This window comes from Branchiostoma belcheri, unplaced genomic scaffold (assembly GCF_001625305.1).
Source record: "Branchiostoma belcheri isolate BF01 breed outbred unplaced genomic scaffold, Haploidv18h27 scaffold349, whole genome shotgun sequence".
In the NCBI taxonomy this organism is placed as follows: Eukaryota; Metazoa; Chordata; class Leptocardii; order Amphioxiformes; family Branchiostomatidae; genus Branchiostoma; species Branchiostoma belcheri.
In genome coordinates, this window is record NW_017803964.1 from 6334 (window position 1) to 21969 (window position 15636).

General features: G+C 39.8%; 1 protein-coding gene across 1 annotated transcript; it reads right to left on the minus strand.

The window, feature by feature from the left end:
- Positions 1–2177: 2177 nt before the first annotated feature.
- Positions 2178–15275, minus strand: LOC109475740 (the record flags this gene model as incomplete). The annotated part of the gene is made up of 10 exons (XM_019776503.1): positions 14919–15275; positions 8339–8519; positions 7344–7519; positions 6218–6485; positions 5694–5797; positions 4664–4823; positions 3852–4019; positions 3272–3410; positions 3005–3062; positions 2178–2272 (listed from the first exon to the last, which is right to left on the minus strand). Coding segments are annotated over exons 1-10 (1706 nt in total), but the record flags the coding sequence as incomplete, so codon positions are not given.
- Between the last annotated feature and the right edge of the window lie 361 nt (positions 15276–15636).

Sequence of the window (15636 nt, forward strand, 5' to 3'; positions counted from 1 at the left end):
TTGTGTGTGTGTGTGTGGGGGGGGGGGTATGTGTTCCCACTTTTAGGAACCTATTGTCCAAATTAGTCCAGTGGCTTTCCTTACTTTGAGTTTGGTCAGCTTGTTTATGACAAATTTCTTTATTGTAAAGGAAAATGCGTTGGTGTATTTGTCAATGAACTGGAAAGCGGTGAGGTGAGGAGAAGCAGGTATTTCATAGGAGGAGCAGGTATTCCATAGACTCATAGAATTCCCTAGACGCAGGTGTTTGCTTAGACGACGCAGGCATTTTTGTAAACAAGGCACGTGTTCGTGTAGACGGCGCTATCAACACAGCTTGTCGTTCTGGGCCATCGAAGAACACACAAGTGTGCAAAAAGGCTGGTATATACATGTAGATGCTTGTTGGGGCATATTTATTTCATCATAAGACGGCTGGGTACCCCACGCAGTTTGAATTAGCTGTTTTCCAAGGGGGCCCAGCAAAATTACACGACAAGACATTGTTAGTTAATGTTACATACAGTAAACATGAGTTGACAACATACAGTTGTATGCAGGCCAATCAGGCCACAGAATGAGTCAGTGTAAATCTTTTATTCTTTTGACTTATGACAAAATCCAGGCTGTGGTGTTTTTTTAACCGACGGTAAAGCCTTTGATCATATGCAACGCTGCGCAGGTCACCTGATGAATCAAAGGGTCACCTTACCTTTTGTAAACAGGAACATAAATCTGTCAAGTCGAGGCAAGGATTTGAAGGCCGTGTAACCTCCCAGGTCAAGGTGGAACGAATAAATGGAGGCTTAATCATGTTGGTGGGAAATTTTAGATGGGTGGACGATTCTATATTCATATTTCATGTTATATGTTCTTCTATAATGGTAATAAAAGTGCATGCAGAATCAAAAGGACACAGTAATGTATTTATTGTGCACTTCGGCAGAAAAATTGCATTTCAGGTCGTCTTTGCCTACACAAGGTCGACATTCCGTTTATAGTTTTCAAATATTGTGTCGGAAAAGATATCGTCTGTAACACGCTAAATCATGATGCAACGTTAACCAAACATCCAACGAAAACCGTGAAAAATCTGGGTTTCACGCAGGCCCGATACGTCTTGACGACTTGCTGTCATGCCCTAATTTATGACTGGCGGGACACACAGGTGGTATACATCGGCGCATAGATCAAAACTTTCACAATCGCACTGTCTGGTCAGCCCAGTAGCAAATAAACGAAATCTGATGGAGACTGCAATTTAACGCTGCACTTTATTGAGAGAAAAACCTAAGCTCGAATATCGGCATAAGAAAAGCTTACATGTACTAATATTATGAACATATATTTAATGGAGAATTAAATATAAAAACCTGTTTAAATTTGCCTTTTACACCAGATCTGTAGCTACATACCCTCTAATGTTCTGCAGGGAAACCTTCCTGCTGAGAAATACCAGAATGTTTAAAAAATGTAACGTTACTATAATGCTCTCATACGTATCATTTATAATATATGTAGTAATCTATTCAAACTGTATCTATATTAAGTGTAAATATTGTATAAGGATTCAAGCTTGTAATATGAAGCATTTGACAGACGATTACTTAGTATATGCGTACTGGTACTTAATGTCTTGATTAAGATATGGCTGATAAAAATATGATGTATTACTATACGAATAGGTCTCTTAGTAAAGCATGGTCTACCTGTTTGATATAAGACAAGCCAAGAAGGCCACTTTAAATGTGCAATATTGCCAAACCTCTAAAAATTTTATAACAAACTGTAGAATGGTGCTGGTTCAAACACATCGGACTATTATAGATCTTTATATGATCAACACAGATTTACTTCAAAATCAGTAACTATTTATTCCCTATCGCAACACCACAATACAAGCAAAATGGTTTATTGTGTTTAGTTGACTATGTTGTCATTCCTTTTGTCTACGATTGACTATAATAAATTTTGTCTGGCAGTAGATGATACAAAAGTTCCATTTGTGCTGTAAGAATACAGATATACATCAAACGAAAATCAAGCAAAAGGATTCAACACTCCCGTCAACAGACAACTACTGACTTTGCAAATAAGATATAATGAAGCCAATTTGTTCATATTATGCACCATTTTTTAGGTTGCGAACAACAGCAGGAGAATCTTTTGATTATTAGGAATAAACCTGTCTTGCCTACCCCAGGTTTTCCAATGCCTTAGTGAACTTTCTCTTGCTGGAGATGGTCTTCAGTCCCAGTTCGTCCACTAGTGACTTATAGAACTCGTCAGGAGACTATAACGGTTGTGAAACAAGGGCACAAATACAGGTTAGTGCAAGTACCATTCAAGGAGAAGTTGGTGGGGACGACTGTGACCTTTCTATCTGGCAGAGCTTTCGACTATGAAGCGAGGAGACCCGGGTTCGATCCCGAGTTGTACCCGGGACATGTCTGGACATGCGCCCGACGTTGTGCTCTTGAGAAAGGCACTATACTACATCTTTCCTCACTCCACTTAGGTGTGAAAGGGTACCTAACTTCGGTCGGGGAAAGTCGTATTGAGGTCACCTTGTGGCGCCGAATGGCAGCCGCACAGACCCTTGCGACATATATGTGTATCATGTGTGTTATTTGATTGTTGGGATTGATTATTATGTGATGCCCTGAATCAATTCATCCGTGCGACTGCACGGATACTGTTAGGACAAAAAAAAACATAGGGCCATTTTTCTCTTTCTACTAAAGAGTGGGGGCCTTGATAGAAATGTCACAGTCGTCTCCACCAACCTCTACTTGGAGAGTAATTACAAATGCTGAGTCACATCTTTAAAGTGATATAATGTCACGTTTTCATCTCGTAGTGTCCAAACTGAAGTAATCAAACGTTACACAATAAAATCACATCGTTCATAAACTAGTCACTTACGTTAACGGTGCAATGAGTTACACGGCCAAATCCTAAGCAAGCTAGAGTCGTAATGAACGCCATGTAGATTACGGCTAATAGAACAACGTCTGAAATTTACCTCATTCTTCATCATCTGTAAGAATTCCAAGTCCTCCGGTTCCAACTTCTCAAGATCCCTGAGGCAAAAAGAATGTAGCTGATTATCTTTAATCGATAATGCATTACAGCAAATCATCACAATAGATTTATGTGTTCCCTCTGAACACACACACACACACACACACACACACACACACACACACACACACACAACACACACACACACACACACACACACACACACACACACACAAATAAAACAAACAAAATTGTGACTGGTTTCTACCCTTCAAGCTGGTTCTCCTGTATCCACTTGCGGACATCGATATCCTTAACGTTTGCCTGTGTCCTGTCTTGAAGCTTTGGTCCGTTAGGTTTACGGGTGGCTTTAGGTACCTTTTCAGAAGCCTTCTTTATAGCCACGTCTGAAACGATAACTACAGTCATCTGCATGTCTCGCTTAAACCTTATTTGTAATTAGCATTAGGTAAGCTAATTAATATCATTTCATGGACTAAGCCCACTTCCTCTCAAGTTGATCCATGCATGTCTGCTAGAATTTAGTTTTAACCTCGCTAAAATGTCACAACAAAGTGCAGTACCTACATAAAATAAATATATAATGTATTCTGTTGAGTCTCATGCACCATAGGACTTGGTCCTACAATAAGACGTTACTGAAATGGGAGATTTTCATAACATGGTACACTTTAAAAAGTCAAATATTTTTGTGCACAACTTTGCCAATGGTTAACATAACGGTGGCAAACGTTAACATTAACATGAAGACAATTTTGTGATTTGAAATCGATTGATGATCGACTGCTACAGCACCTGTCCGATAAACAAGAAATCACAGATAGTACCTATTTCTTTCATAAGGGCCACAATCACGGTGTCAAAACGGTCCTTGTCAGAAAAGTCAAAATAAAGCAGGCTGGCCACAAGTACCCCCAGCCATCCGTCAGCCCTGTACCCACTCTCCATCACAAGTGGGATGATTGTTTTCTTCTTGTCAGCAGTGTAGCTGGCCTCTGTGGGTAAAAGCAATGATATCTCTTTTTATGTGTACACTGTAGCTTCTTCTTTGGTATACATCAAGGGCGTCTACAAGCACTCAATGTTTTCGAATACAGTGTACCTCGGAGTCCATTGATATGCAAGTCGTAGTAATAGTATGGATATACGCGTTGTCAATAAGGTTGTTACGTATACAAATAACTGTGTTCGGTATAATTGTTGGGCGTACATGCAGTCCCAAATTCAAAAGATGAGAAAGACTTAGACTCGATTGCACGCCCATTGACACCCCCAGAGTAGAAAGAATTAAACTGCAGGCATGTAGCTTCTAGTTTCTCATTCGTCACTGACGATAGCATCTTTATATAACAACGTAAGAAAACAGAAAAATAACATGTTGCAGGTAGGACACATATTGTAACATAAAGAATATAACAAAGCTTGATATGACAGATCGATTTAATGGAGTCAGTGTACTTTATTACATTTATGCTATAAGTGTGGAGTATGTGGTAGCTTTATATACTGTATACTAAGACCTCATACTGATGAACTTATTTACGTGATTATACTATTCAATAAGAAATGGAAGGCTAAGACATCATGAGTAGTATTGTTAATATCATCCGACGGACATATCACTAATACTATCACGTACCTCTCCTACAGTTGGCGCTCTCCTTGTACTTGCGGGACATACAGATGAGCACCACAGCTGCACCCTCCACCGCCCCCGCCATGGCGTCAAGAGTGGAACCGCCCATCTGATCAATGTCCATCCATATTTGGTAACCTTTGGCCTCCAGTGCAGTTTTTATCTGTGTAGGTAATTAGGCGAAGTAAGATCTGAATATGAATGTATATGTCACAGGGGAGATTGAAATCCAGGGGAATCCAGAATTCTCCTAGGGGAGATTAGAATTCCTATCTGGAATCCTCCTAAGGGAGATTGTGATTCTAATCTCCCCTAGGGGAGATTGGAATCCTCCTAGGGGAATCTGGAATCCCTCTAGAAAAGATTGGAATTCTGATATTCAAATCCCAAACTTTCAATCAATTTACAGTTACATTACAGTTCTGCGAATGTGAAAATAACGTGGAACCTCATAGCGGTAAAGAACATAAGGCAAGTAAATTTAGGATTCCTTTTTTTGTGAACACACCTGTCACATTAAACGTTAAAGGGATGCAAACTTTCTCCCGGGTTTTGCAAGTGACTTAAATTGTTAACACTAGTAACAACATTCCGAGACAGCACCCAGCGTAATTATACGGGACCAGCATATGTAATTATCTATAATTTGATTTTTGATTTTATTGAAATTGCAACAATTCAATACACGCGGAACAGAGGCAGCTGTTGCTGATGCTGTGTCCCGTACATAGAAACGAATACTGGACAGACAATACTCATTTTCACTTGAGTCTAGTGGGGAAATTCGTGTTAAGTGCCTTTCCCAAGGGCACAAGATCGGTGGCATGTCAGGACTCGAACCCGGGACCTCTTGATTCCGAGTCGCGTACTCTGCCGTTGAGCCACACGACCCCAGTCGTGCTGTCTTATTTGCTTTCTTATAATGGGAGCCTTCGGTTACTTATGACTTGTGCATAGTACATATTAAGTGAAGGTATTTCTTACAAACAACATTTGAACCATTACGATTAAATAAGATATATTGCATAACTACCTTCTTGACGACCTCCTGGTGGTCCCATTGGTAACTCAACATGATGTGTCCAACACGGCTACCTCTCTTGGTTTCGTCAGTTTTTCCGGCGTCTTGATTATCAACTATGATGAGGAGAGAACGACAAGATATACGTCATAACGGTATGTTATAACGTTTACTCTTAGAATTTACAGATGTCATAGTAATTGGCAACATGTTAAAACTTTTCAAATCAGGCTTTTTGGTCGTGCTTATAGACAGAGGGGTTGTGTGGGTTGTGTGGCGGAACGGCAAGATGTTCGGTTTCGAATGAAGAGGTCCCGGGTTCGAGTCTTGCCATGTCACCGACATTGTACCCTTAGGAAATTATCAACTTAAATCACTGATATGAAATTGTTGCCAAACATAGATTAGGAAAAACTTTTCCTAGTCACTACGTTTTCTGGTTCTAGCGCAAGCCGGTTAGGCATTGTCATTTATTGATACATTAACTGATGTAGATTGGCCAGTTATCATATCATGTCCAATAGCACAATGGGGACTTTTAGTACCCTTCTGTTTTCGGGTTTCCGCATCCTGTAGCACCCACAGAGCCCCACGAGCGGCTTTTGCAATCGGATGACCACGGTGCTTGCTTTGTTCCAATTCCCTCAACCGTGGGATCGTCTTGAGCCCAGCGATCATCTCTCTGTTGGTCGGATGGAAGGCGAGTTGGCAGATGGCCTTGATAGCATGAATCTGCTCCTCTTCATGTCCTTCAGTCATCAGTTGGATCAAGGGAGGGAGAACACCTTTCGCCACCAGTGTTAACTGATCGTGAACACCAGAATGGTTGGTAAAAACATATTAACTTTTAATGTTCTTGAAACATATTTTTCATATAAATCATTCCGTTCCAAGACAACAGCTGAGTTCTAGATAATAATTGTAATAATTTTGAATTATGTGGAATAAAAGGATATTTAGTCACATTTGTTCTAAGTATTCCATTAATTCGAAATGAAGATTTGACTATGTTGGGATCTATTTACTATATATTTTTCAAACATTTTAGAAGTAGCTGCTAAAATATCTCTACGATAAACTTTCATTACCTTTACAAACAGTTAAGAAAAAATCAAGTAGTATTTGTCGGGTGTGGCCCCCATAGAAATTGTTGCTTATCTATCTGCGTCTTCAGATATTTAGATTTCACAGCTGGATACTATCTAGTGATTCTTTCGCGATCAGCCATCACATGTATGACACAAAGGCACTAATGGTAAAAAAAGTACAATGGTGCTACAAATATTTAGAAAAATATTGGAAATATAATATTCCACATAAAAAGTTTACATAACCTGTGAAATATTTAGAGAATTGAAAAGATGTTCCGAATAGTGAAATTTCTCAAACGACCAATCACAAAGAATTGAAGGCATATCTGAATAATGACAATAGCAACCCTTTTGGTGACTTGGAATGGACTTGTCACCAGAATGAAGTCAATATCCGTGTTCATGCGGTACAAATACGACTAGAAAACGTTAAATTAAAGTCAGCATAACACAATGACGTTATTTTGACAAGCTAAAGCCGAAAACAAAGTTTGGCGGCTTTAAATGACTGGCGGGTGTTCATTTACACTGCAAGTTACTGATTCCAGAATCCTTTAAAAAGTCATGTTACCTTATTGTTGTCTTCGCTAGTGTCGTTCACCGCCAGCCTTTCAACCGCCATGGCCAGTTCTGTTGCGGTAAATCTATGGACCACTCTCGTCTCATCATCTACAGCATCTTTAAACATCTCGACGAGGAAAAGGATGACATCGGGGTTCGCAACGATTTCCAGATTTTCTTTCTCGTCTGAAACCGAAAAACAAAGTTATTAGGTCTCAACATAATAATACACTTATTAATGTATATGTTTACATTGTAATCATTCATTCGTTTTAGGACTTAGTACAATGCATGTTGTATAATGTATAGTATAAATTTTTTACTCAAACCATTGTATTTTCATTTTTCATACATGTTGTTTGTACCTGCAATTAGTCCTCCGGCAGGTATTTGTAATTTACATACAACAATTAACATACAACAATTTCATATTAATATATACCACCTCAAAAATAAGACGACAGGGACTGTTTTCAAAATTTTATTCAAAATCATGTTTTGGAATAGACCACATTTTGGAATGCAACAGGGACCCACCAGGATCACCTGTGGACCCCGTCAGGGAACCAACAGCTGCCCGGCTGGACTGTAAGAGCCGGTCAGCACCCTACCTCACCCCGCACTGGTCAAGACGGGAGGCTGACCGGGGGTCAAGACGGGAGACTGACCGGGCATCGGACAGGTCCCTAACGAAAACCGGCCGTCAAAGGAACCAAAGGCTGTGAATTTTAAATATATTCGAAGCCACCTCAGCGCCAGCACAACCAGACCCCGACAATTGTGACCCTGCCAGCCGGCGCACGCTCGGCGTTATGACGCCGGCCGGCGTCTACACCGGGACCATGCCGCGCAGGCCCTGTTTGAAATGTGACTCCAGCTTAACCTGATACCCTTCCTTAAAATGGAAAATTACCCTAGCAACTGACCGCCGTGGTATCTAAAATGTGATTTCTGCTTCTCATTTTGAACTTTAAGTATGTTTAATATGCATAGTTCAATACTTACCGATTACATACGCCAGTATGAGGATAGCCCAAATCCTAACCTTCGGTTTCTTCTCCGCCTTCAGATAAGGCTTGAGGACATCTATTGCACCGCTCTCTTTGAAAAAGGGTCTGGTGCTTGATGCCATTCTTGAAATGTTGTACATAATACCCAGGGAATTGTCTAATATCTGTTTGTGGATCTGTAAATACACATATGCTAGTTAAACATAATAATATAGTGTACATTTCCATTGTGAAGCATTAATTAGTATCAATTGACTTGATGCAGAGTTCGAGCTTGGGTATGTGCGTCTTTTTGGACGGTTACTAACGTATGTATATGGAAGGTGTGTATGGTTTAAGGGCTATAGATGGCCTAAAATTTGGTATTAAGATACAGTGGGCAATTTCCCCCAGATTTATTTTTATACAGGATTTAAAAAAAAAATCTTTTAATTTCTTTTGGGAATCAGCAGACGCCCTATTGTGTCAACTTGAACTTGATGCATCCGGCACTAAATGCTGGGCTTCGGGAGTCCGCAAGACGCTAGTGTGGTTTTGCCTACGTATGGAATTCGCCGATGTCCTATGTCTTGAATTCTTCACAAATTATTCCATCCCTTGATCAACGTTTAAAGGACATGTATTTCCAAACTTTTACAGCAGAAATTCGTAACAACAACAAATTACGAACATATAGATTACTAAAAAATACTTACCACGAGGAAAAATATCTGGGAATTACAAACATTCGACACAGAAAAGCCATCACAAAACTCCGGATAAGTTCACACAAACTCCACATAGAAAAGGAAAGACACAACCACATTCCTCTACAACAAAGGATCTGCCAATTTTGTAATCTAGATTGAAGATGAATGCCATTTTGTAGTTGACTGCACATTATATAGAAATGAGAGGGGTTCCCTCTATACTTATGTAATAGATAAGTTCCCAAGCTTTAGACATTTAGATAGAATAGAAAAATTCGAATTCCTCATGAAACTTAACAAACCATGTATCATTAGCACAATATGTTCGTACATCTTTAACTGCGTCAAGAAGCGAGAAGAAGCTGAACCTGTAAATAGTAGATCACATTAGTTTATATAGTATGTAAGTGTCATTACTGTATTCTTTTCACTGTTTACCCATGACCTGTACTTAGCTTGATTAGAGCACAAACGTACAATAAAGGTCTTTCATTTATTCCTTTATAAAAAAAAAAAACTGTACCCAGCATTACACCTAAATGATTTGGAATGGATGTGCCTAAATATATACCAACATGCAACAGATATTAATTAACAACTTTCCAATACACATGTATGAGTTTGGATTGCTTTTAGATCAAAATTTACTGTATAGGGTGTGACTAAGCGGAATGGAATTCAGATAGAACCAATGCAGCATTTTATATGCATGACAGGATTAGTGTGCGTGTGACCATGCTAAGAATGGAGTCCAGGGTCAGGAGCCTGGTAATTACAGGTGTGGCTCTGATTGCAGGTGCAGTTACTAATTTGACATTATTGAGATAATGTGATCATCTGCACTCACGGTGTGGGCTGCAAAGTTCCCACATGTCATAGAACCCGAACTGTGTTCGATCGTGTTCGATCTGGGGAATTCGAATCGAACCCGCGTTCCATTTCGGGGTCACCTGCGGTCATTTGCAATAAAGCGGCAAAACAAGCCCTTTTGCCTGAGTGACTCGCAACAGATAAAAAAAAAACTTTTCTATAGATACAAACAGTTTCCAGGACAGTACATGTCCGCTATCATTTTTTTGTGGACATGTAACATGTAGTGAAGCTACTGTCTTATCCTTGGGTGACCTTGAATACTGTAATGATTCTTTACACCTGTATGAATATCACAATGCACACTTTCGGGCGATATGACATGTCTGCAAAACTCGTTCAAACCTGGAAGCATGGAGAAACAAACGTACCCCATTTACGGCTTTCCCGACAATCGTGCTTTAGGGATTTTTGAAAAATGCGCTCGATTTTGAATTATGGGTAATTGAGTGCGAAAAAAGCCAACAAATTCGATTTTTTTTTTCACCTATTTGTCGACAAAAACTATACTTAAAGTTGGAAATTAAAAAAAAATCCCTAAAGCACGATTTTTCATCTTATTCCTAGTCGTCGAAAAAATATAAATATGTATATATATGTAATATGTGTAGCCAGGTTTGCTCGGTGATTGGCTATGGAATATGGCGCTGCGAAATCCCGAAAATTATCGACTTTTTAACGAAATCCAAAAAAATCATCCATTTAGCTAGCACAAAAAATCACCATTGAATGTATGTAAAGACAATAATTCTATTTTATTTCAACGAAATTTTCCCTTCGATACTAGTTTGTTTATTTTCAAATGTTTTACGGTTAGCCCAAAATAGTGGCATGGTGTGGCGTTCTAGTTAACGGTGCACACCCCAGTTTTTCCGCGACAGGGGTGCTGGATAGTGTGCTGTAAAAAGTGACTTAAGGGTTTTGATCGATGAGGGTCCAAGTTTGAGGTGATATGTCTCATACATTGCCAAGAAATATCATTAAACATTAACATGGCTGAAGAGTGTAAGAAATTTGATTTTGGAGTGAAAATTTCTTTTGGCTCCGAACCTTACATCAGCGAATCCTTGTGCACCAAGTGTAATCCGCCCGTTTGACCTAGATTTCGCTCTGCGCCTTCCTAGAAGTGGATTTGCAACCCCTCCCGCCATAGACGGTTTAAAAAATTTTAGAACTAGAATTTTCTTAAAATTTACTAGGGTATAGCCAAGGTTTGGGTCTTTCTGCCAGCATCAGTCATTTCTGCCGGAAATCTTTTTCTATGGGATTATCCTACGCAAAAATTCCCAATTTTGTGCATAAATTTTGGAGTCAAAATAATGTTTTTTCCATTGATTTTACCAAACTTAAAAAGGTTGAAGAAAAAAAACTCAAATGGTCTGGTAGCTGAAGAGATCCTTTTGTCCCATATACAGTTATTCTACTTCCGAATTATTCCCGCGCAGAGACGGTCGCTAGATTTGAGGGTGTGCAGCTTCGAATAAAATACACCAAATAAACTGGGGTGTGCCCCTTAAGGCAATTGCCATTTCGTTGAAATTGTTCCCTATGATCATCTAGGTCATTTATAAAAGTTTGGCATAATGCCTGGCGCAGTTTTTACATAGCTGCTATCAAACACGTTCATGAACACGTATGCTACATTTCTAAATTGAGTTTTGAACGGGGGTGATCAGATAAGTACTATAGAAGTGTAAAAATACATTTTTGTATGTTCTTAAATAGGGGTGTTATTACCTTCGCCAAAAAGGTTATGTTTTCAGTAGCGTTTGTCCGTTTGTCCGTTTGTGAACAGCATAACTCAAGAAGCTTAATATGCATTGTCATGAAACTTGGTAGGTGGGTAGGTCTTGATGAGACCTAGAAATGGTTAGATTCTGCGGCTTTTGTTGGTACTGCAACAGAACTTCCGGTTTTGATATCTCGCGATCTGGACATGCTAGGGTCACGAATTTTGGTTGGTAGATAGCTCTTGGGGTAGAAAAGAAGTGACATGAGTTTGGGCCCCCTAACGGCTTGTTCTGGAACTGCAGGAGCATTTGTTGAAAAATGTTCGAAGGAGAATAACTCAAGAACTGGTTGACGGATTTTCGTGATTTTTGGTATGTGGGTACCTGAAGTAATGCTTGACATAATCAAATGACAATTATGCAAATCAGGGGCTAATTTGCATAATTAATAAGGAAGTTCTATAAATCTGCTTTGTTCAATAATAGGACTATGAAACACTTGTGACATGTAATTGAGAACGAAAAAAAACTGAGGATATAGATTATGTAAATGAAGACCTAATTTGCATGATTAATGGAAATCTTTATAATCTCATAGTTGTAACTGCTGGGAATGTCATACTTGGCACATTTGGAAGTTACGTGAAGGCGAACATCAATAAACATAATTTATTCAAATCATGACCTCATTTGCATAATTTATGAGGAAGTGCTAGAACAGCCTTTTTGTTAACATACACGTAAGGCTGTCATTGTGTAGAGAATATTGATAAAGACTGAATTAAAGTCGAAACCGGTCGAATCCCGTCTCGAGTCTGTCATCTTCCCATCGCTACGAATGATTGTGTAGAGAATATGATCAACTGATATAATCCATGCAAATGAGGCTCTAATTTGCAAAATCAATTATTGAAATTGTATAATTCGTCAACCGCAAGGGTTAACATCATTTGGCGAAGGTATGAGATCGTGGAACTCTTGTTATATTTATGAATTTGATTTTGGACTAGAATGCATTTATGAGAGGCCTAGGGTGATTTATTTGTGTGTGAAAGTATGTTGAACAGGGCCATAACATAATATGGGGGCCACAGAAGGAACTCATTCTAAAAAGGTCATTGGAAGAATACATTCTTGAAACTCATTCTGTTATCTAATAGACAGAAAGACGTCCAGTTCCTGCTTCCGACGAAGTGCATAGATGGTTGTCTACGGTGCCCTGTTTGTCAGGAATAAGCTAAACCTCCTCCCACCCACGTCTATTGCAGAATATTTTAAGATGGATAAGGCCCGACATGCCCTAGACGTCCGACACAGACTGTGGTTCTCTTTTGTCTTTAATCTGCAATTAATCTAAATCTTTAATTTGCATGCATATAGCAGAGGGAATGGTGTTTGTACATATTTGTATATACATGTAGTGTGTTTTTTTTTTGTGTACCTGTCCTGTCTTGTTTTTTAACTTATTGTAAAAATCAGTTACACAATTCAGGGATGCATGCAGCATTCCCTGCTTTTGTATGATTTTGTTGATTTGAATAATAATCTGTATAAGAAGTCTAAAAAAAAATCTAAAACGATTTTGAGGTGAAATGAATGTGGTTTTGTTACAATGGAAATACCATGTTTGCATGCATGACACGCCGTGTGAACTTGGTAACTTGTTGACTTGCTTCCGTAAAAACAAGAATTACGATCCTCAATGTCACCCACGACAACTGCAGTAGCTTCGTTATATGATGCATAACCACTACAAAATGGCGGCATAGATGTACTGTCCAGAAAAGGGTGTTTATTGTCTGTTAGGAGGTACGAGTATTCATGGAAAAACGGCTTAAAATCGCGGAATTACTGTTTTTGTCCGCGGGTGACCCCAGATGGAACGAACGTTAGGTTCGAATAACGTCAGATAGAACATGATTTGGTTTGATAAAAGGTTAAGACCTTTAGGCCAAATTTTATTATACAAATCCAAACGGTTGCTGAGATTTCGGCAACTTTGCACTTCGGCACCTGTCGTAGGGCTAGGTCCCGTACAAGGCCCTAATGACGGGCCATTTAATGGTCTTCTTATCAGGTCAAATTTTGTATTCCAGCCGACTTTTTCTGGCTAGCGGGCATCATTGTTGTATCTTCTCACGTTCTGAGTGATTTGTAGTTAGTGTTAGCCGTTTTTACGGCAGAAAGGGGGTTCTCGGGCCAGTGGGGAACTCCCATAGTAAAGCATATGGGACGGTCCTAGTGGCCGTTGCCATGGCAACGGAGGTCTGACGGTGAAATAAACTGGTATATTTTACTTGGACCGACGTCAGTACCATATATACTAAGCAAATTTCACCGAATTTCACACGGTTGATTAATTCCCGTGGGGGTTCAAGGCGGCACAACACAGTATTAGCCCTATGGGGATTTCCATAGTTAAGGACCCCAAAGTGACTCACTTCGACTCACTGAAAATCATAGTAGGATGCACAAGCAAGATTAAGAATTTTGATATGTTTAATTTGAGGGTATAGTGTACAAAATATGTGAAAATGAGCTTAGATTTTCCGGCTAGTTCTCTTCTCATGCCCTCTTTTATTAGCGCCACTGCGGAGGTCATGGAACTGCAGCCGACGCACAGTGCTAGGCGGGACAAGTATCCAAGCGCAAATCTACGCCGACTGAATACGCACCATAATTCAACTTTTACAGTCTCAAAACGGACGTATTCCTCTAACATTTACCACAGGTTCTATCTCGATGCCATGCAAAGAACAATCCCTGCACTTTTCTCTAGTATTGTGCAGCACTACTTTGTGCCCGGACTACTTTTGACGGGGTTCGCCCACTGTGTTGTGCGGCCTCAACGGGTTTTTCTGGACCATTCCAATATGCCTCCAAATTATAGGGGTGCATTTGAAATATTACATTGACCGCGACAGCAGCAACGGCAAAAATACACATTCGTGCATCATCACGGGCATGCCCGCAGACGGCGTATAAAAGTGCATGCCGATTACACAAAGAGAACCCAGTGCTTTGACTGCAAACATGAAAAAAACGGCTACTCACAACACTCCATCCGGAGGTCCTGTCCTCCTTCACGGAGTAACAAAAATTGCCCAAATATGCTGTGGGAACTAGTTTTTATCATCACTCTATACATAACCATTAGATACCTAATGTATATATTTTACATGAAATTTTACTTAGGGTACTTATGTGTTTTCGATAAAGTTCACTAAGATGTATGCTTTTTGTTGATAGCGTAGTGACCAGAGAAAAAAAAATTATTTGCCCTGACCCGTTTGGTGTTCCCAGTCTTCTCGACTTCTTGAAGGTCTTGAAGCAGGATAGGGATAATCCCAGCCTTCCCTAATTCTTCAGCAAAGTTGGAACTACATCCCGAGTACTTGAGACAGCAGTCGTAGAGACACTTTCGGTAGGAAAAGCCTTCTCCGCCGAAATCCCCTTGCAGCCATTCAATCTTCTCTTTGAAGAAAAGCGCAGCACCGATGTCTGCCAGACGGTCTCCCAACCGCTTCCTTTGAGATTTCGTTACAAACTTATCATATGGATCACAGACCTTTTTCCTCAGAGTGGCTACGTTGGCGGACACGTCTTCGGTACGCTTTTTGATTGTAGCAATGGCATCGGTCATGTCACTCAGAACACGCACAGGCACATCATCCGATATCAAATATGATACGAAATTCCATACCTTTCTCAATACCGAACCCATATTTTTTACGAAGAGTAGAAATACTTTTTGTGGATTCTGATCTGAATCCTACCTACAAAAATTACTTTGCTGGGTTACGCCTAATTTGTTTCGGATGTGCGCAAGCGCGAATATCAAAGCAGGAGAACAGGTTGCTTTAAAATGCCCCAGGATGTCAGTACGTTATCTGTTCATTAGTCAACAGTGTTGACATTTCACACTAGCTACATTTTATCCATCAATTCTCCACAAACCATTCTTCCAAAGGTTTTTTAAAAAAATCACCGATGATGGCGTCGCT